The 22,933-nt window shown below is 45.0% G+C and overlaps 1 protein-coding gene across 8 annotated transcripts in view; it reads right to left on the bottom strand.

Annotated features, from left to right (window-relative positions):
- tns1b (tensin 1b) overlaps window positions 1-22,933 on the bottom strand; it is a 590,459-nt gene that overhangs the window by 388,276 nt on the left and 179,250 nt on the right. For 6 of the 8 annotated variants that reach the window (XM_080199610.1, XM_080199614.1, XM_080199612.1 and 3 more), the window contains exon 3: window positions 7,428-7,465. The exons of 1 other annotated variant lie outside the window; for it this stretch is intronic. In XM_080199610.1, coding sequence (XP_080055736.1) covers window positions 7,428-7,465 — 38 coding nt within the window. Of the gene's footprint in view, window positions 1-7,427; window positions 7,466-7,607; window positions 7,895-22,933 lie in introns of those variants that run through there. One more of the 8 variants, XM_080199620.1, reaches the window with a different exon arrangement.

The raw sequence follows: 22,933 nt of genomic DNA, 5'->3' as shown, positions 1-22,933 counted from the left end.
TGTAGTGAATAAGGTAGGTGAGCTTAGGGCGTGGATTGCTGCTTGGGAATGTGATGTGGTGGCCATTACGGGGACTTGGATGTCTCAGGGACAGGAGTGGGTACTTCAGGTGCCAGGATTCAGATGCTTCAGGAAGGACAGGGAGGGTGGCAGAAGAGGTGGTGGAGTGGCACTGTTGATCAGGGACAGTGTCATGGCTGCAGAGAAGGAGGATGCCGTGGAGGGACTATCTACTGAGTCTGTGTGGGTGGAAGTTAGGAACAGCAAAGGGTCGAAAACTTTGCTGGGTGTATTCTACAGGCCGCCCAATAGTGACAGGGAAGTTGAGGTGCAGATAGGGAAACAGATTCTGGAGAGATGTTTTAATAACAGAGTTGTCGTGATGGGAGACTTCAATTTCCCAAACATCGACTGGAATATCCCTAGGGTAAGGGGTTTGGATGGGGAGGAGTTTGTTAGGTGTGTTCAGGAAGGTTTCCTGACACAATATGTGGATAAGCCTACGAGGGGACAGGCTGTACTTGACCTGGTACTGGCGAATGAACCAGGGCAGGTGATGGGTCTCTCGGTAGGAGAGCATCTTGGGAATGGTGATCATAATTCTATCTCCTTCACAATTGCATTGGAACGAGATAGGATCAGGCAGGCTAGGAAGGTGTTTGTCTGGAGTAGGGGGAAATACGAAGAAGTCAGGAAGTTACTTGGACAAATAAACTGGAAGGAGGCGTTCTTAGGGAAAAGTACCGAAGGAAGGTGGCAGATGTTCAAGGAATGTTTGTCTGGAGCTCTGCATGACAATGTTCCGATGAGACAAGGGGGTTTTGGTAGGTCACGGGAACCGTGGTGCACGAAAGCTGTGGTGAACCTAGTAAGGAGGAAAAGAAAGGTGTACAAAAGGTTCAGGGAACTAGGAGATGTTAAGGATCTTGAGGAGTATAAGGATTGTAGAAGGGAGCTTAAAAGGGAAATTAGGAGAGCCAGAAGGGGTCATGAGAAGGCCTTGGCGGGTAAGATTAAGGAGAATCCCAAGGCCTTCTATAAATATGTGAAAGGTAAAAGGATGAGAAGAGAAGGGATAGGACCTATAAAAGGGGAAGGGGGAAAGGTCTGTGTGGAACCAGAGGAAATGGCAGAGGTGCTTAATGAGTACTTTGCCTCAGTATTCACAGTGGAAACTGATCTGGGAGATTTTGCTACGGTTTTGCAGCAGATGGAAAAGATTGAGTATGTGGATATTGAGGAGGATGTGTCAGAACTTTTGAATTCTATCAAGATAGATAAGTCGTCAGGACCAGATGGGATGTACCCCAGGATACTGTGGGAGGCGAGGGAAGTGATTGCAGAGCCCCTGGCGATGATCTTTGCGTCGTCAATGGAGACGGGAGAGGTTCCGGAAGATTGGAGGATTGCGGATGTAGTTCCTATTTTCAAGAAAGGGAACAGAGATAGCCCGGGAAATTACCGACCGGTGAGTCTGACCTCAGTGGTTGGTAAGCTGATGGAGGGGCTTCTGAGGGACAAGATTTACGAGCATTTGGAGAGGTTTGACATGATCAGAAATAGTCAGCATGGTTTTATCAAGGGCAGGTCGTGCCTTACGAGCCTAGTTGAGTTCTTTGATAATGTGACTGAACACATTGACGAAGGAAGTGCAGTGGACGTGGTGTACATGGACTTCAGCAAGGCGTTTGATAAGGTCCCCCATGCAAGACTTCTTGCGAAGATGAGAGGGCATGGGATCCAAGGGGCTTTGGCCTTGTGGATCCAGAACTGGCTTGCCTGCAGAAGGCAGAGAGTGGTTGTGGATGGGTCTTTTTCGGCATGGAGGTCAGTCACCAGTGGAGTGCCCCAGGGATCTGTTCTAGGACCCTTGCTGTTTGTCATTTTCATAAATGACCTAGATGAGGAAGTGGAGGGATGGGTAAGTAAGTTCGCTGATGACACGAAGGTCGGTGTGTTGTGGATGGTCTGGAAGGATGTCAAAAGTTGCAGCAGGACATAAATAGGATGCAGGACTGGGCGGAGAAGTGGCAGGTGGACTTCAACACAGATAAATGTGTAGTCGTCCATTTTGGCAGAACCAATGGGATGAACGAGTACACTATCAAGGGCAGGAGTCTTAGTAGTGTTGAAGAGCAGAAGGATCTTGGGGTCCGGGTCCACAGGACTCTTAAATCGGCCTCGCAGGTGGAGGATGTGGTCAAGAAGGCGTATGGTGTACTGGCCTTCACTAATCGAGGGATTGAGTTTAGGAATCGGGAGGTAATGCTGCAACTTTATAAGACCCTTGTCAGGCCTCATTTGGAGTATTGTGCGCAGTTCTGGTCGCCTCACTATAGGAAGGACGTAGAAGCTATTGAAAGGGTACAGAGGAGATTTACAAGGATGTTGCCTGGACTGGGAGGCATGCCTTATGAAGTTAGGTTGAGGGAGCTGGGACTCTTTTCCCTGGAGAGACGAAGGTTGAGAGGCGACCTGATAGAAGTTTATAAAATGTTGAGTGGAATAGATAGGGTGGATTCTCAGAGGGTATTTCGCCGGGTTGAAATGGTCGCTACGAGAGGACATAGATCGAAGGTGCGTGGAGGCAAGTACAGAAGTGATGTTAGGGGTAAGTTTTTCACTCAGAGGGTGGTGAGTGAATGGAATCGGCTGCCGTCAGTGGTGGTGGAGGCGAACTCGCTGGGGTCTTTTAAAAGACTTCTGGATGAGTATATGGAATGTAATGAGATTGGGGGTTATAGATAGGTCTATAGATTGGTAGGTGTTGATGTGATCGGTGCAACTCGTGGGCCGAAGGGCCTGTTTGTGCTGTAGTGTTCTATGTTCTATGTTCTATCCCAGGAACAGCAAGAAGACAAGTTTGTTTTGGTGAGTATTTGTTGAAGGAACTACTGGACGAATCTTTAAAATCCACTTGAAAGGACTGATCGGACCTTAGAATGACATTTAATCCAAAACATTGTACCTCAAATGGTGCAGCACTCCCACACTACTGACCCTCTGACAGTGCAGCACTCCCACACTAATGACCTTCTGACAGTGCAGCACTCCCTCAGTACTGACCCTCTGACAGTGCAGCACTCCCTTTGTACTGACCCTCTGGCAGTGCGGCACTCCCTCAGCACTGACCCTCTGACAGTGCAGCACTCCCACACTAATGACCCTCTGACAGTGCAGCACTCCCTCAGTACTGACCCTCTGACAGTGCAGCACTCCCTTTGTACTGACCTTCTGACAGTGCGGCACTCCCTCAGCACTGACCCTCTGACAGTGCGGCACTCCCTCAGTACTGACCCTCTGACAGTGCGGCACTCCCTCAGTACTGACCCTCTGACAGTGCGGCACTCCCTCAGTACTGACCCTCTGACAGTGCGGCACTCCCTCAGTACTGACCCTCTGACAGTGCAGCACTCCCTCAGTACTGACCCTCTGACAGTGCAGCACTCCCTCAGTACTGACCCTCTGACAGTGCGGCACTCCCTCAGTACTGACCCTCTGACAGTGCGGCACTCCCTCAGTACTGACCCTCTGACAGGTTGTCAAGAAGGCATGCTTGCCTTCATCAGCCAGGACATTGAGTTTAAAAATTGGCAAATCATGCTGCAGCTTGAAAGAACCTTAGTTAGGCCGCACTTGGAATATAGTGTTCAATTCTGGTCGCCACACTGCCAGAAGCATGTGGAGGCTTTGGAGAGGGTACAGAAATGATTTACCAGGATGTTGCCTGGTATGGAGGGTATTAACTATGAGGAGAGGCTGGAGAAACTTGATTTGTTCTCACCTGAATGACGGAGGTTAAGTGGTGACCTGATAGAAGTCTACAAGATTGTGAGAGGCATGGACAGAGTGGATAGTCAGAAGCTTTCTCCCGGGGTGGAGGAGTCCATTACAAGAGGGCACAGGTTTAAGGTGTGAGGGGCAAGGTTTAAAGGAGATGTACAAGACAAATTTTTTACACAGAGGGTAGTGGGTGCCTGGAACTCGCTGCCAGGATAGGTAGTGGAAGTGGAAGCAGATACGGTAGTGAGTTTTAAGAGGCATCTTGACAAATACATGAATAGATTGGGAATAGAGGGATATGGTCCCCAGAAGGCAAAGGGGTTTTAGTTAATTCAGGTAGCATGGTCGGTGCAGATTTGGAGGGCCGAAGGACTTGTTCCTGTACTGGAATTTTCTTTGTTTTTTGTTCTTTGCACATTGTACTCCAGCTGTGGTCTCACCAAAGTTCTATAAAACTCCAACATGATCTCTCTGCTTTTATAATCTATGCCTTGATTGATAAAGGCAAGTGACCCACCCCACGAATATGCCCTTCCGCTTTCAGAATTTTGTGGACAAACGCGCCAACCTCTCTTTGTTCCACAGAACTTCCCAGTGTCCTTACACTCTTTGAGTACTTTCTTGTCAAATTAATCCTTCCAAAGTGTATCACCTCACATTTTTCGAGGTTAAATTCCATCTGCCATTTATCTGCCTGTTTGACCATTCATTCTATAGCTTCTTGTAACCCAAGACACTCCACCTCACTGTTAAATGCCTGGCCAATCTTTGTGTCACCCACAAACTTTTTAATCCTGCCCCCACATGGTTATCTATGTCATTTATATAAGTAATAAATAATAGAGGGCCCAACACAGATCCCTGTGGTATGCCACTGCACCCTGGCTTCCAGTCACTAAAGCAGCTTCTGTCATCACCCTCTGTCTCCGACAACTGAGCCAATTTTGAATCCACTTTATCAAATTACCCTGTATCCCATGTAAATTTACCTTCTTTAACTTCCAGTGCAACGACAATAATGTCTTCCTCAATATCGACAAAAAGAACTAGCAATCAACTTCAGGAAGCGTAGTGGAGAACATGCCCCTATCTACATCAATGGGGATGAAATAGAAGTAATCCAAGCTTCAAGTTTTTAGGTGTCCCGATCACCAACTTCCTTTCCTAGTCCCTCCATGCTGACACTATGGTTAGGAAATCCCATCAATGCCTCTACTTTCTCAGAAGGTTAAGGAAATTTGATATGTCAGCTATAATGGAGCCAGGGAGGCACGGTGGCACAGTGGTTAGCACTGCTGCCTCACAGTGCCGGGGACCTGGGTTTGATTCCTGGCTTGGGTCACTGCCTGTGTGGAGTTTCCTCCGGGTGCTCCGGTTTCCTCCCACAGTCTGAAAGGTGTGCTGGTTAGGTGCATTGATCTGAAGAGGCACCGGAGTATGGCTACCAGGGCAATTACACAGTAACTTTATTGCAATGTTAATATAAGTCTTACTTGTGACTAATAAATAAGTTGTACAAGACATTGGTAAGGTCACACTTGGAAAACTGTGTGCATTTCTGGTCACCCTATTATAGAAAGGATATTATTAAACTAGAAAGAGTGCAGAAAAGATTTACTAGGATGCTACCAGGACTTGATGGATAGAGTTATAAGGAGAGGCTGAATAGACTGGGACTTTTTTCTCTGGAGTGTATGAAGCTGAGGGACAATCTTATAGAGGTCTATAAAATAATGAGGGCATAGACAAGGTAGATAGTCAATATCTTTTCCCAAAAGTAGGGGAGTCTAAAACTAGAGGGCATAAGTCTAAGTTGAGAGGGGAGAGATACAAAAGTGTCCAGACTGGCAATTTTTCCACACAGAGGATGGTGAGTGTCTGGAACAAGCTGCCAGCGGTCGTAGTAGAGGTGGGTACAATTTTATCTTTTAAAAAGCATTTAGATAGTTACATGGGTACGATGGATATAGAGGGATTTGGGCCAAATGTGGGCAATTGGGATTAGCTTAGGGGTTTAAAAAAAAGGGCGGCATGGGCCAAAGGGCCTGTTTCCATGCTGTAAACCTCTATGACGCTAAGACTCTGTCTATATTTCCCGCTGCCTCAGCAAAGTTGCCAGCAAAATTAAAGACGCCACGCAACCTGGACATACTCTCTTCCACCTCGTTCCTTTGGGAAAATTGTACAAAAATCTGAGGTCACGTACCAACCGACTCAAGAACAGCTTCTTCCCTGCTGCCATCAGACTTTTGAATGGTAATACCTCACACTAAATTGATCTTTCTCTACACCCTAGACCCTAGACTTAACAGTGCATTCTGAACTCTCTCCTTTCCTTATCTATGTATAGTATGTTTTGTCTGTATAGCGTGCAAGAAACAATACTTTTCACTGTATGTTAATACATGTGACAGTAATAAATCAAATCAAATCACATCAAAATTCTTTCCAAGTCTCCCATGTGGGACCTTATCAAAGACTTTGCTGAAATCCATTCATCGACTGCACTATCCTGATCTACACTCTTGGTCAGCTCCTCAAAAAATTTGTTAGGCATGTCCTCCCTCTGATGAAGCCATACTGACTATCCCTGATCAAGTTCTATCTCTCCAAATGGAGATAGATGCTCTCCTTCAGAATAGTTTCCTTGCCGCTGACATGAGATTCACTGATCCGTAATTCACAGGTTTATCTCTATTATCCTTCTTAAATAGAGCTTTTGTCCTGTTGTCTGGCACCTTTCCTGCGGCCAGAGAGGAATTAAAAATTTGAACCCCAGAATTCTGTCCGCAGGAACATCAGGGTGGATCTCTGGATGATTAGCCCAGTGACATTATCTCCATGCCATTTTATCAGTTGATACCGTTTCCCAACAAAAACTTACCCATCTCAGTCTTGAAAACTCAAACTGTCCAAACACGGAAGGAAAGAGTCCTCGATTTTCCCTATCCTTTGTGTGAGTAACTGCTTCCTAAATGGATTAGCTCCAATTTTAAGATTATGTTTGCTTGTCCTTGACTACCCCGCTAGAGGAAATTGCTTCTCTCTAATCACTCCTTTTATAATGTTAAACATCTCAATTAGAGAACTTCTCACCTTCAAAACTCAAACATAACTGAGTCTGTGCATCCCCAAATTTTAACCTGTTCAGCCCCACGATCATTCTGGTGAATCTGCACTGCTTCCCCTCCCATGTATCCTTCCTGGGCTATGGGGTCCAGTCTGAATCCAGTTACTCCAGATGGGGTCTTACCAGAGCATTATACATCTTACTCCTTCCCCTTTCTATTCCAACCCCTGGGGTAAAGGACAAAGTTTCATGCACTGTCATGGTGATTTTTTTTGCATTTTTCTACTACGTTTATTAACTTTGGAAAGCCGATTGATTCTTGAAACTGTGTAGCTCTGAGTAATTTCTACGCAGCTCTCTCATAGCCCTTTTAACTCTATAATATTTGGAAGATTATAATTATGATCTGAAGGAGGAGACTGCGGGGAGTCAGACAGAATCTCCCCCACTACCACTTCAAACATTCTTCCCAAAAGACAATGCCAACTAACTGTTTCCCCGCCCCCACATGCAGTAACCCACATTGTCAGTCAAAGAGAAATATGATTGAAGGATTCTTAAAAAAAAGCCTTACCTTTCTTTCACATTTCTTGTGACATGTCAGTTTGCAAACTGGGGAGAGACAGGGAGAGAGAGAGAGAGACCGACAGACAGACAGAGAGAGAAAAAAAACATTAGCTAGAATTCAGAAACTTCATTTAAAAAAAACACATGATTAAAGAGACAATACAGGACTGATCTGCTTTCCACTAACCTCAGCATGTCCTGGGTTCCATAGAACTTCCATTTCACACACACACACATAAATGCACGGAAAAGATCCTTGTAAAGTCAGTGGTTTCTTAAGTTGCCAAGACTAGCAGCTTGAACACGCTGGCTGGCTGCCAGCTCTGTCTTCGACAGGTATGTCAATGTGAATGATGTTGTCGTCTTTACTTAAATAGCAACCCACTTTGTTTAACCCACAGCATGGCCACAGTGAAGGCACTTTGGGAGAACCTTGTAGCCTGAGGCACCGAATATTTTGAACAGGAAGGAGAGAGAGAAAAAAAAAATGAGTCTGGAATCTGCTTCAGTCTCAGAACCGGATTTCAAGGTGGGAGGAGGCAGATCAGAGGCAGGACTCTCTCAAAAAACTAAACACAAAATAAGATTCCCACTATTGACAGGCTGAATTTATTAAATCTTCCACACAGTAAGGGTGCACATTGTGTTACTGACATTACAACAGTGTCTACACTCCAGAAAGTACTTCAAGGCTGTAAAGTGCTTTAAAACATCAGTGGTTCTGAAAGAGCTGCATAAGCACAATTCTTTCCTTATTTCCCCTTCGATGTGGAGTAAATGTTCAACAGTCTTATTATAGATTCATACAACCCTGCAGTGCAGAAGGAGGTCATTCAACCCATCGAATCTGCACCAACCACAATCCCACCCATGTCCTATCCCATAACCCCATGCATTTACCCTGCTGATCTCCCGACACTAAGGGGCAATTTAGTGGCCAACCTACCTAACCCACACATCTTTGGATTGACCAATTATCCTGGCCAATTGGCCACTCTTCATCCAGCCTGCAGCATTGAATGGTGACAAGATATTTGACCATAGCAAATCGAGAGGAAACACAACTCATATCCACCATCAGGGAGTCACGGGACAGGGATCAGGAGTGAGAACACCAACTGTTTTCACATCTTGTCCATCTGTCCCTAACCAGAAGATACTGAGGCTACTTGTAGAATCTATCGCTCTTTCCCCAGCTGAGCTAAACAGACTCAGCCCAGGAAGGCTGTGCACAGAAGAAAGAATTTGTAGTTCTGTTATAGAAACATAGAAACATAGAACAGTACAGCACAGTACAGGCTCTTCGGCCCTCAATGTTGTGCCGAGCTATGTCCAAACCGAAGATCAAGCTATTCCACTCCCTATCATTCTGGTGTGCTCCATGTACCTATCCAATAACCACTTGAAAGTTCCTAAAGTGTCCGACTCCACTATCACAGCAGGCAGTGCATTCCACACCCCAACCACCCTCTGAGTGAAGAATCTACCTCGGACATCCCTCCTACATCTCCCACCATGAACCTTATAGTTATGCACCCTAGTAACAACTACATCCACCCGAGGAAATAGTCTCTGCATGTCCACTCTATCTATCCCCCTCATCATCTTATAAACCTCTATTAAGTTGCCTCTCATCCTCCTCCGCTCAAAAGAGAAAAGCCCCAGCTCCCTCAGCCTTTCCTCATAAGACCTACCCTCCAAACCAGGCAGCATCCTGGTAAATCTCCTCTGCACTCTCTCCAATGCTTCCACATCCTTCTTATAGTGAGGTGACCAGAACTGAGCACAATATTCCAAATGTGGTCTCACCAACATCCAATATAGTTGCAAGTCAACCTTTAAGGTTAAAACCCCCTGTTAATAAACACTAACACACTATAAGCCTTCTTCACAGCTCTATCCACTTGAGTGGCAACCTTCAGAGATCTGTGGATATGAACCCCAAGATTTCTCTGTTCCTTCACATTCCTCAGAACCCTGCCGTTGACCCTGTAATCCTCATTCAAGTTTATCCTACCAAAATGAATCACCTTGCACTTATCAGGGTTAAACTCCACCTGCCACTTTTCAGCCCAGCTCTGCATCCTATCAATGTCTCTTTGCAGCGTGTAAGAGCCCTCCACCTCATCCACTACTCCACCAATCTTGGTGTCATCAGCAAATTTACTGACCAACCCTTCTGCTCCCTCCTCCAAGTCAGTGACAAAAATCACAAATAGCAGAGGACCCAGCACTGATCCCTGTGGTACACCGCTGGTAACCGGCCTCTGGTCTGAAAACTTTCCTTCCACCACCAGCTTCTGTCTTCTATGAGACAGCCAGTTACTTATCCAATCGGCCAAATTTCCTTTATCCCACACCTCCTTACCTTCTTCATGAGCCTACTGCCTGCTAATACCTGGGTGCTTATTTTCAGTGACTGATGCACAAGGACACCAAGGTCTTGATGAATATCCACCTCTCTCAATTTACACACATTCAAGTAATAATCTGTCTTCCTATTATTGCTACCAAAGTGGATAACCTCACACTTATCCACATTATACTGCATCTGCCATGGAGATGCCCACACACTCAGCCAGTCCAAATCACACTGAAGCATCTCAGCATCCTCCTCACAGCTCACCATCTCACTCAATTTTGCATTATCTGCAAATTTGGAGATAATACATTGAGTTGTCTCTTCAAAATTATTAATTCATAATGCAAACAGTTGGGTCCTAGCACAGATCTCTGTGGAACTCCACTAGTCACTAACTGCCAATCAGGAAAAGACTCATTTGTGCCAACTCTTTGCTTCCTATCTGCTAACGGCTTTCTATCCATCTCAAGACATTACCCATAATCCCCTGTGTTTTAACTTTATTTAGTAGTTTGTTACATGAGGCCTTGTTGAAAGCCTTCTGAAAGTCTAAATAAATCCACTGGTTCTCTCAGTCAACTCTACTAGTTACATCCTCAAAATATTCCAATAGATTCCTATAGATATGATTTCCCTTTTCTTTATTCATTCATTCGTAGGGCATGGTCATCGCTGGCTGGGCCAGCATTTATTACCCATCCCTAGTTGCCCTTGAGAAGGTGGTGGTGAGCTGCCTTCTTGAATTGCTGCAGTCCATGTGCTGTGGGTTGACCCACATTGCCATCAGGGAGGGAATTCCAGGATTGTGACCCAGTGACTGTGATATATTTCCAAGTCAGGATGATGAGTGGCTTGGAGGGGCACTTGCAGGTGATGGTGTTCCCATTTATTTGCTGCCCTTGTCCTTCTAGATGGAAGTGGTCACAGGTTTGGAAGATGCTGTTTAAGGATCTTTGGTGAATTGCTGCAATGCACCTTATAGATAGTACACACTGCTGCTACTGAGCGTCAGTGGTGGAGAGACTGAATGTGTGTGGATGCGTGCAATCAAATAGGCTGCTTTATCCTGGATGGTATCAAGCTTCTTTAGTGTTGTTGGAGCTGCACCCATCCAGGCAAGGGGGGAGTATTCCATCACACTCCTGACTTGTGCCTTGTAGGCGTTGGACAGGCTCTGGGGAGTCAGGAAGTGAGTTACTCGCCACAGTATTCCTAGCCCCTGACCTGCTCTTGTCGCCACTGTGTTTATGTGGTGAGTCCCGTTGAGTTTCTGGTCAATGGTAACACCAAGGATGTTGACAGTGGGGGAATTGAGTGATGGTTACATCATTAAGTGTTAAGAGGTGATGGTTAGAGTGTCTCTTATTAGTGATGGTCATTGCCTGGCATTTGTGTGGCGCAAATGTTATTTGCTACTTGGATATTGTCCAGATCTTGTTGCATTTGAACATGGACTGCTTCAGTATCTGCGGAGTCGCAAATGGTGCTGAGCATTGTGCAACCATCCCTACTTCTGACCTTATGACGGAGGGAGGATTATTAATGAAGCAGCTGAAGATGGTTGGGCCTAGGACACTAGCCTGAGGAACTCCTGCAGAGGTGTCCTGGAGTTGAGATGACTGACCCTCCACAACCAAACCATTTTCCTGTTTACCAGGTATGACTCTAACGAGTGGAGAGTTTACACCCATTGATTCCAGTTTTGCTAGTGCCACACTCGGTTGAATGTTGCCTTGATGTCAAGGGCTGACACTCTCACCTCATCTCTGGAATTCAGCTCTTTTGTCCATGATTGAACCAAGGCTGTAATGAGGTCAGGGGCTGAGTGACCCTGGCAAAACCCAAACTGGGCGTCACTGAGCAGGTTATTGCTGAGCAAGTGCTGCATGATAGCACTGTCGATGACCCTTCCATCACTTTGCTGATAATCAAGAGTAGACTGGGCAGTAATTGGCTGGGTTGGATTTGTCCTGCTCCCTGTGTACAGGACACACCTGGGCAATTTTCCACATTGTTGGGTAGATGCCAGTGTTGTAACTGTACTAGGATGGGCTTGGCCAGGGGAGCAGCAAGTTCTGGAGCACACTTCTTTAGTATTATTGCCAGAATGTTATCAGGGCCCGTAGCCTTTGCAGCATCCAGTGCCTCCAACCATTTCTTGATATCACGGGGAGTGAATCGAATTGGCTGGAGACATGCATCTGAGATACTGGGGACCACTGGAGGAGACCGAGATGGATCATCCACTCGGAACTTCTGGCTGAAGATTGTTGTGAATACTTCAGCTGTATCTGCACTGATGGGCTGGGCTCCTCCATCATTGAGGATGGGGATATTTATGGAGGCTCCTCCTCCCTTGAGTTGTTTAATCGTCCATCACCATTCTTGACTGGATGTGGAAGGACTGCAGAGCTAAGATCTGATCCGTTGGTTTTGGAATCACATAGCTCTGTCTAACCGTTGTTGTTTTTGCCATTTAGCATGCAAGTCATCCTGTTTGGTAGCTTCATCAAGCTGATACCTCATTTTTAGGTACGCCTGGTGCTGCTCCCCACATGCCCTCCTGCATTCTCCATTGAACCAGAGTTGATCCCCTGGCTTGATGGTAATGATTGAGTGGGGGAGATGCTGGGCCATGAGGTTGCAGATTGTGCTGCAGCACAATTCCGCTGCTGATGATGGCCCACAGCACCTCATGGATGCCCAATCTTGAGATGCTAGGTCGGTTCGAAGTCTTAAGTGGCCATCAATAGACTCTTTATTCCAGATATTTTATTGAATTTAAATTCCACCATCTGCCATGGCGGGATTCGAACCCGGGTCCACAGAACATTATCTGGGTTTCTGGATTAATAGTCAAGCGATAATATCACTAGGCCATTGTCTCCCCTTTGTAAATCAATGCTGTCTCTGTCTGATTATACCACTGTCTTCCAAGTGCTGAGTTATGAAACTCTTGATAATGGACTCCAGCAACTTCCCCAGTTTGGATGTTATGTTCATTGATTTATGGTTCCCTGTTTTCTCTCTGCCTTCCTTTTTGAATAGCGGGCTTATATTAGCTATCCTCCAATCTGTAGGAACTATCCCAGAGTCCAACGAATTTTGGAAAATAAGCACCAATGGATCTACTGTTTCCGGGGCCACTTCCTTCAGTACTCTGGGATGAAGATTATCAGGACTGAAGATTTATCCACCTTCAATCCCGTCAATTTCCCCAAAGCCATTTCTCTACTAATGCTGATTTCCTTCAACTCCTTACTCAAACTTGTTTCTCTCAGAACTTTTGGTACATTATTCATGTCTTCCTTTATAAAGACTGAAGCAAAGTACAAATTTAATTCCTCAGCCAATTCTTTATTCCCATTATGAATTCTCCTGTTTCTGTTTATAAGGGTTCTACTTTCATTTTTGTCAATCTTTTTCTCATTACATATCCACAGAAATCTTTACAATTAGTTTTTATGTTCCCCACTGACTTACTTTCATACTCTGTTTTTCCCTTAATAAATCCCTTGGTTCTCCTTTGGTGAATTTTAAACTGCTCCCAATCCTCAGGCCCATTGTTTTTTCTTGCAAATTTGTATGCTCCTTCCTTGAACCTGATACAATCTCTAATTTCCCTTGTAAGCCATGGTTTGGCCACGATTCCCTTGCCATTCTAGTGCCAAACAGGAATAAATGACTTTTGGAGTTCACCTATTCATTCTTTAAATGCCTGTCATTGCCTGTCTACTGTCTTTCCTTTCAATAATGTTTCCCAGTCCATCATGGCCAATTCATGCCACATACCATCATAGTTCCCTTTATTGAGATTCAGGACCCTGGTCTCAGGATCAACTATGTCACTATCCATCTTGACAAAGAATTCTACCATATTATGGTCACTCGGCCCCAAGGATTCTCTCACAACTAAACTGCCAACTAATCCTTTCTCATTGCACAACACCCAGTCCAAGATGGTCTCTCCCTTGTTGGTTCTTCAATGTAACCAGAAAACCCATCTTGTACGCACTACAGAAATTCCTCCCCTATTGATCGGAGTTGAGGAGGAACTTCTTCACTCAAAGGGTGGTGAATCTCTGGAGTTCTCTGCCCGTTGAAGTGGTGGAGGCTACCTCACTGAATATATTTAAGTCATGGGTAGATAGGTTTCTGATAGACAAGGGAATTAAGGGTCATGGGGAGAAAGCGGGAAAGTGGAACTGATCCACTTCAGATCAGCCATGATCTTGTTGAATGGCGGGGCAGGCTCAATGGGCTAGATGGCCTACTCCTCCACCTATTTCTTATGTTCTTATTGTACTGTGACTGATTTGATTCTTCTAATCTATATGCAGATTATAGTCACCCATTATCACAGATGTTCCTTTAACACATGCATCTCTGATTTCCTGTCTAATATTTTTCCCAACATCATTACTACAGTTTGGTGGTCTGTACACCACCCCCATCAATGTTTTTTGTCCCTTGTTGTTTCTTAATTTAACCATACAGATTCCACATCATCCATGCTGATATCCTTCCTCAATATCGTATCAATATCATCTTTAATCAACAATGCAACTCCACCACCTTTATCTTTCCGTCTGTCCTTCCTAAACACTCAATAGCCTTCAAAGTTTAGTTCCCATCCTTGCTCACCTCGGAGTCACATCTCCATAATGCCAACTATATCATACCTTTACATTTATCTGTGCAACTAATTCATCCATTTTGTTTCAAATGCTTTGAACATTCAGGCACAAAACCTTAAGGTGGGCACTTTAAACATTTCTTTTCCCTCTCCTATTACTGATTACTTGGTCCTTACCCAACTGTAGCCCTTGATTTCCCTGCCTATCACCTTGCTATTAGTCTTTTCCTCTTGTTCTTAATTCCCTCCGACCTGAATCCTTGCAAAGGTTTCCATCCCCTACCATATTAGTTAAAATCCTCCCTAAGCACCACTCCGTAATATTCCAGAGATACTGCTTCCACATTGCGGGGAGAATTTCTGGGGAATCAGACATTGAAATCTAGGTTAAGCTGTGGAAATTGTCTGAATATTGTAAATTTGGACCACTACTTAATGAAATTTTGCGAGACAGATTGGTATGTGACAAAAATGACCTAATCAACCAAAAGAAGCTACTGGCAGAACTGAATTGGATTTAAAGAAAACAATTGAAATAGCCTGATTACTTAGAATGCAGAAAAAGGGACTCAGGAACCACAAAGAGCATCAGACAGCAATGTCATAGAAACCCTACGGTGCAGAAGGAGGCCATTCAACCCACTGAGTCTGCACCAACAGCAATCTCACCCAGGCCCTATCCCCATCACCCCACATATTTACCCCACTAATCCCCCTAACGTAGGCACCCCGGGACACTAAGGGGAAATTTAGCATTGGCAATGCATCTAACTTGCACACTTTTTGACTGTGAGAGGAAACCGGAGGAAATCCACACAGACATGGGGTAAAGTGCAAACTCTGCACAGACAGATCCCAACTAGGTGTCTTCCAACTAGGGGAGGGAGTTCAAGTAATCAGTCCTCAAAGGAGAATGCTTATATAAGACAGGTGTTAAAGGGCTCCTGTTGATATAGAAATTCCAATGTCACCACCTGTCAGTCAAGGAAGGGCAGTGATGACCCTCAGAGTATTAGAGAACATACTCCAGAAAGGTACAATCACCAGATGACAGATTATTGCAAGCACTGCCAAAGGACACAGCTGGGGTGAGGTTTCAGGAGCAAAATGTGTGCTCCCTTGGCGAAAAGCCAAAGCCAGTACCTGTCCCACCATGCAGGTATCCCCTCCCCCAGAGACAGGACACTACAACTATCATCAGAACAAACGTTGTCCAATAATGGTGGAATTACTAGTGAATGGCCATCCCTTGAAGATAGGAGTGGACACAGGAGCTGCAGTCTCTGTTATTGGGAAGCAAATGCATCAGCATCTCCAATCTGGCATCCATTTCCTGAGGTTAGAAGCCACAAAGGCCAGAATAGCCACCTATACAGGGGAACCTTTACAAAAAAAGGCATCACAATGACCCCAGTAATGTACAGGCAGTAAGAACATAAGAACATAAGAACATAAGAACATAAGAAATAGGAGCAGGAGTAGGCCATCTAGCCCTTCGAGCCTGCCCCGCCATTCAATAAGATCATGGCTGATCTGTTGTGGCTCAGTTCCACTTTCCCGCCCTCTCCCCATAACCCTTAATCCCCTCTCTTATCAAGAACCCATCAACCCGCTTCTTAAAAAAAATTTAGCAAGGCAGCCTCCACCACTTCAACGGGCAGAGAATTCCAGAGATTCACCACCCTTTGAGTGAAGAAGTTCCTCCTCAACTCCGTTCTAAACCGCCTCCCCTTTATCTTGAGGCTGTGGCCCCTAGTCCTACTGTCTTTTTTGAGCGGGAAGAGTCTCTCCACCTCTATCCTATCCGTCCCATTCATCATCTTATACGTCTCAATGAGATCTCCCCTCATTCTTCTAAACTCTAACGAGTACAAGCCTAGTTTATTCAGCCTCTCCTCATAGCTCAATCCCCTCAACTCCGGTATCAGCCTAGTAAACCTCCTCTGCACCTCCCAATCACTGTTGTATGGGGGCATGGAGAAAGCCTCATGGGGAGGGATTGGCTCCAGCAGATCCAGCTGAACTGGTTGGACATCTTCAGGCTGGGCATGGGGAACTGTACAAAGTTATTACAAGATATCCTGGAGTTTTCCAAAAAGCTTGGGAAAAATAAAAGGTACCAAGTCCAGGACCTACATTGACCCCGATGCTACAACTTTGCTTTGCTTGGAGAGGGAGAAATGAATTTTCTGAAGTAACCCATTTAGGCTACCGAGTAGATGACAACTTGGTAGAGGGTAAGGTGAAGGCCACCAAGGAAGCACTAACCTCTAGAAACACCAGGAGTTACATTGACATGGAAACATAGAAAATAGGAGTAGGAGAAGGTAATTCAGCCCTTTGAACCTGCTCCAAAATTCAGTACGATCATGGCTGATCATCCAACTCAATATTCTGATCCCACCTTCCCCCCATATCCTTTGATCCTTCACCCCAAGTGCTATATCTAAATGCTTCTTGAAAACATTCAGAGAGCAATTCTCCCAAAAAAACTATAAGTGTTGAATCTACGGGAAAACTGGAGTAATTCACACGGTTTTTTTTCAGTGGGAGTTCAGACTAGAATCTCCCACACTCTGTGCAACGCAAAGGCCACCAGTGTGAATATCATTAAAATGCTAAGGGGCAGGGCCTATTTCCGCTGGAGAGGCTGAAACCAGCCTGCACAGTGGCCCTGAAGTGTCAGCCTCTGGTTTGCTGACCAGCTCAATCGCAGCCCCCCAACATTCCTGGGTCAGCTTCGAATCCACATAATACTGCACCTACCACTCATTCAACTTGTCCAGATCACATTGAAGCATCTGTGCATCCTCCTCAGAGTTCATCCTTCCACCCAGAGTTGTTCAATTGGAGATATTATGTTTAGTTCCCTTATCTAAATCACTGGGTAAAGGTAAAGTTGCCGATAGTAACATATGACCATAGGCTGTGACTGGTGATTTAACAAGTGGATCACCACACATCAGGCAATGAGCAAGGTTGTGAAGGCGGGGCCTTCATGAATAACCTCAGCTGGTACGAGAATTGAACCCACACTGTTGGCATTGTTCTGCATCACCAACCAACTGTCCAGCCAACTGAGCCCCAGATTGTTAACATACACGGTGAATAACTGGGGTCCCAGCACTGATCCCTGAAGTAGCTCGCTAGGCACTGCCTGACACTTGGAAAAAGACCAGTTTATTATTTACTCATTGTTTCCCGTCTGCCAATTAGTTTTCTAACCATCTGAATACGTTATCCCCAATCCCATGCACTTTAATTTTACATGCTAATTTCTAATGTGGAGCTTGTCAAAAAATCCTTCTGAAAGTTGAAATAATCCAATTCTACTGACTCCCCCTCATCAACTCTATGAGTTACATCCTCAAAGAATTCCAGTAGATTTGTCAGGTATGATTTCCCTTTCATTAATCTATGCTGACTTATCTGATTCTGCCAATGTTTGTGTTGTATGTGATCTATAACCTGTCTTTCTCTCAGCTGAACAGAGACGCCTGTGCAGCTCTGGATCTCCTCAAAACAGCAGAAGCTGTCAAGACAACTGTTATTAGCCAAATAGAACTGCAAGTTCCCAAGTGCTCCAGTGAAAAGGAGTACCAGGACTGGGATTTCAGGTATGCAATTCTGGAAAACATTCATTGGTCAGAGCAGTCAACCACCCAGGTTCCAGTAAAAGAGAGTGACCAGCAGCCTGATCACCCTCACCCTCCAGTTCTGACGATGCTACAGCAGGTCAACACTACAACCACTGAACATAAGCTGCAAGTCCCAACTGGCAGATCAAAGCCACAAAAGATGCTGGAGCCTGCTCCACACTGTCCAGTGCCAACAGGAAAAGGCAGGGGTGAGTGAATCACTGCACCTCATTTTCTTCAGAGAAATTCTCATCCTCAGTCACAGAGGACATTGAGATGGCCCACGTGATGACAGAAGAAAAGAAAGGACAAGGAGACAAATACAACATTTGTCCACTCTGCGAGAAACAGGTCATCAGCAACCACTGACCAGCATAACAACTGAACTGACCAAGTCTGGTTCAACAAACTTGAAGAGGTTTCTTCACCCACAGAGTGCTAAACCTGTGGGATTCGCTACCACCAAACATAAGCTGCAAGTCCCAGCTGGCAGACCAAAGCCACAAAAGAAAGTAGTTGAGGCCAAAACATTTATGTTTTCAAGTAAGAGTTAGATATGGTTCTTGGGCTAAAGGGGTCAAAGGATATGGGGGGAAAATGGGAACAGGTTCCAGAGTTGAATAACCAGCTATGATCTTAATGAATGATGGAATAGCTCATAAGGTTAGAAGTGGGGATGTTCGCTAATGATTGCACAATGTTCAGCACCATTCGCGACTCCTCAGATACTGAAGCAGCCCATGTTCAAGCACAAGATGTGGACAATATCCAGACATGGGCTAACAAGTAGCAAGTAACATTCGCACTACACAAATGCCAGGCAATGACCATCACCAATAAGAGACACTCTAACCACCACCCCTTGACATTCAATGCTCAAACCATCACTGAATTCCCCACTATCAATATCCATTCAGCTGGACTCACCATGTTAACACAGTGGTTACAAGAACAAGTCAAAGGCAAGGAATACTGCGACAAGTAACTCACCTCCTGACTCCCCAAAGCCGATCCACTATCTACAAGGCACGAGTCAGGAATGTGAGTCCACGTCTGGCATGTGGGACTCTTTTAAGGAACAGTTGATAAGGCTGCAGGACAGGCATGTGCCTGCAAAAAAGGAAGGAATCGGAAAGGTAGGATTCGAGAGCCATGGATAACCAGGGAAATTGAGGATCTGATTAAAAAGAAAAGAGAGGCGTACGTTAGGTCCAGGCAACTGAAAACAGATGGAGCTCTGGAGGAATACAGGGAGAGTAGGGAATAACTCAAACGGGGAGTTAGAAGGGCAAAAAGAGGTCATGAAATGTTCTTGGCAGACAGGCTTAAGGAGAATCCTAAGGCATTTTATTCATATGTTAGGAACAAAAGACTTGTCAGGGAAACAATTGGACCTCTCAGGAACAAAGGAGGGGAATTATGCTTAGAACCCAAGGGAATAGGGGAGATCCTAAATGAATACTTTGCATCAGTATTCACAAAGGAGAGGGACATGTTGACTGGGAGTGTCTCAGAGGGAGATGTTGACCCGTTAGAGAGAATCTCCATTACAAAGGAGGAAGTGTTAGGTTTTTCAGGGAACATTAAAACTGACAAATCCCAGGGCCTGATGGCATCTATCCTAGACTGCTCAGGGAGACGAGAGATGAAATTGCTGGGCCTCTGACGGAAATCTTTGTCTCTTCACTGTACACAGGTGAGGTCCCTGAGGACTGGAGGATAGCGAATGTGGTACCGTTATTTAAGAAGGGTAGTAGGGATAACCTGGGTAATTATAGGCTGGTGAACTTGACGTCCATGGTAGGGAAGTTGTTGGAGAGGATTCTTAGAGATAGGTTGTATGCGCATTTAGAACGGAACAATCTCATTACTGATAGCATGGCTTTGTAAGAGGGAGGTCATGCCTTACAAATTTGGAAGAGTTTTTTGAGGAGGTGACAAAAACGGTTGACAAAGGAAGGGCCATGGATGTTGTCTATATGGATTTCAGTTATGCGTTTGACAAAGTCCCTCTTGGCAGGTTGGTTAAGAAGGTTAAGGCTCATGGGATACAAGGAGAGGTAGCTAGCTGGGTAGAGAACTGGCTTGGCTACAGGAGACAGAGAGTGGCAGTCGAAGGGTCTTTCTTTGGCTGGAGGTCTGTGACCAGTGGTGTTCCGCAGGGCTCTGTACTGGGACCTCTGCTATTTGTGATATATATAAGTGAGCTGAAAGAAGGTGTAACTGGTGTTATCAGCAAGTTTGCGGATGATACGAAGATGGCTGGACTTGCGGATAGTGATAAACATTGTTGGACAATACAGCAGGAGATAGATAGGCTGGAAAGTTGGGTGAAGAAATGGCAGATGGAATTTAATCCAGATAAATGCAAGGTGATGCATTTTGGAAGAACTAATGTAGGGGGAGCTATACAATAAATGGCAGGGCCATCAAAAGTATAGACACACAGAGGTACCTAGGCGTGCAAGTCCACAAATCCCTGAAGGTGGCAGCACAGGTGGAGAAGATGATGAAGAAGGCAAATGGCATGCTTGCCTTTATAGGACGGGGTATAGAGTATTAAAGCTGGAGTCTGATGTTGCAGCCGTGTAGAACGCTGGTTAGGCCACATTTGGAGGACTACGTCCAATTGTGGTCTCCACACTACCAGGAGGATGTGGAGGCTTTAGAGAGAGTGCAGAGAAGGTTTACCAGGATCTTGCCTGGTATGGAGGGTCTTAGCTATGAGGACAGATTGGGTAGACTGGGGTTGTTCTCTCTGGAAAGACGGAGAATGAGGGGAGACCTAATAGAAGTGTACAAAATTATGAAGGGTATAGATAGGGTGAATAGTGGGAAGCTTTTTCCCAGGTCGGAGGTGACGATCACGAGGGGTCACAGGCTCAAGGTGAGAGGGGCGAGGTATAACTCCGATATCAGAGGGACGTTTTTTACGCAGAGGGTGGTGGGGGCCTGGAATGTGCTGCCAAGCAGGGTGGTGGAGGCAGACATGCTGGCATCGTTTAAGAATTACCGGGATAGTCACATGAGTAGCCTGGGAATGGAGGGATACAAACGAATGGTCTAGTTGGACCAATGTGTGGCATAGGCTTGGAGGGCCGAAGGGCCTGTTTCCTGTGCTGTACTGTTCTTTGTTGATGAAATACTCTCCACTTGCCTGGATGGGTGCAGCTCCAACAACACTCAAGAAGCTTGACACCATCCAGCCCAAAGCAACCCGCTTCATTGGCACTACATCCACAAAAATCCACTCCCTCCACCACCAATGCTCAGTATAAGATGAACTGCAGCAATTCACCAAAGATCCTTAACAGCACCTTCCAAACCCACAAACACTTACATCCAGAAGGGCAAGGGCAGCAGATACATGGGTACACCACCTGCAATTCTCCTCCAAGCCACTCACCGTCCTGACCTGGCAATATATCATTGTTTCTTCGCAGTCACTGGCTCAAAATGCTGGAATTCTCCCCCTAATGCTTGTGGGTCAATCCATAGCACATGGACTGCAATGATTCAAGAATGCAGCTTACCACCACCTTCTCAAGGGCAATTAGAGATGGACAATAAATGCTGGCCAGTGAGTGATGTCCATGTCCCATGAATGAATTTTAAAAAGAGCAAGCTTGAAGGGCCAAATGCCCTAGTCTTGTTTCTATTTTCCATGTTTATTTTTTTTTAATACAGAGAAACAGAGGAAAAGAATGAAAAGATACCCAGAGCCAGAAAAAGCTCCAAACCTACAGAAAGAACCAGCAGCAACAGAGCCTATCACTCCTCCGATAGTATTTTGAACAAGATAAGAGAGTTATATGGGCTTCAGAGTATCTGAACTTTTGAATTCAAGGACTTGTAAGGGGAAGGTAGGGTAGTGATAATGTAGTAATGACAATGTCAGTGTAGGATAGTAGTGGCACAGTGGTTAGCATTACTGCCTCACAGCACCAGGGACCCAGGTTCAATTCCAGTCTTGGATCACTGTTTGTGTGGAGTCTGCATGTTCTTCCCATGTCTGTGTGGGTTTCCTCTGGGTGCTCTGGTTTCCCCCCACAGTGCAAAGATTTGCAGGTTAGATGGATTGGTGATGATCAATGCCTAGGGTTACGGTAATAGAACTGGGAAGTGGGCCTAGGTAGAGTGTTCTTTCAGAGGATTGGTGCAGAATCAATAGGCCAAATGGCCTCCTTCTGCAAAGTATGAATTCTTATAACAATACAACATTAGGGAAACTATAGTCACTTAAAATATATCAGGTAAATATTTGGGGAGGTGTAGTTTAAGGATTTGGCATATATAGAGTTAACTGAGCATACAGCTGTCCACACAGTGATGTCAGAGAACATATGATCTGTACCCAGGGTCAGTGTGATGTTGAACAGAGCCACATACAGACCTAAGCATATAGTTTTGTAAATAGTTTTAGTAGTTAATAAAGATTTATAATTAACCTGCTAAAGACTACAAAGATCTTTCAAACCTATTAAAATGTAACCAACACCTCACTACAAGGTTCTTCCTATCTTCTCTAACCAGATCTTTCATAGAATCATTGAGGCCATGTCTGCACTGGTCATCAAGCACCTAGCCATTCTAATCCTATTTTCCAGCACTTTGTGTACCTCCAACAATTCTCCTCTCAGGTTTCTTCAAGTAAAACAGCCTAATTTCTTGAGTGTAACTTCATAACTTAAGTACTTCATTTCTGGAGCATTTTTGTAAATATTTCCTGCATTTTTTCCAATGCATACACATCCTTTCCAAAATGTGGCACCCAGAACTGGTGTCTTATTCAAATACAAGTACCTCTTGTACCCTTGCTCTTTTATCTATGCCCGTATTAATAAAACCTAGAATATTGTGGTTTTTATTTGCCATTC

The sequence above is a fragment of the Carcharhinus amblyrhynchos genome, chromosome 11 (genome assembly GCF_965287045.1).
Source record: "Carcharhinus amblyrhynchos chromosome 11, sCarAmb.v2.hapA, whole genome shotgun sequence".
Taxonomy (NCBI): Eukaryota; Metazoa; Chordata; class Chondrichthyes; order Carcharhiniformes; family Carcharhinidae; genus Carcharhinus; species Carcharhinus amblyrhynchos.
The sequence above is the reverse complement of the archived record's forward strand: the minus strand, read 5'-3'. Positions and strand labels throughout refer to the sequence as shown.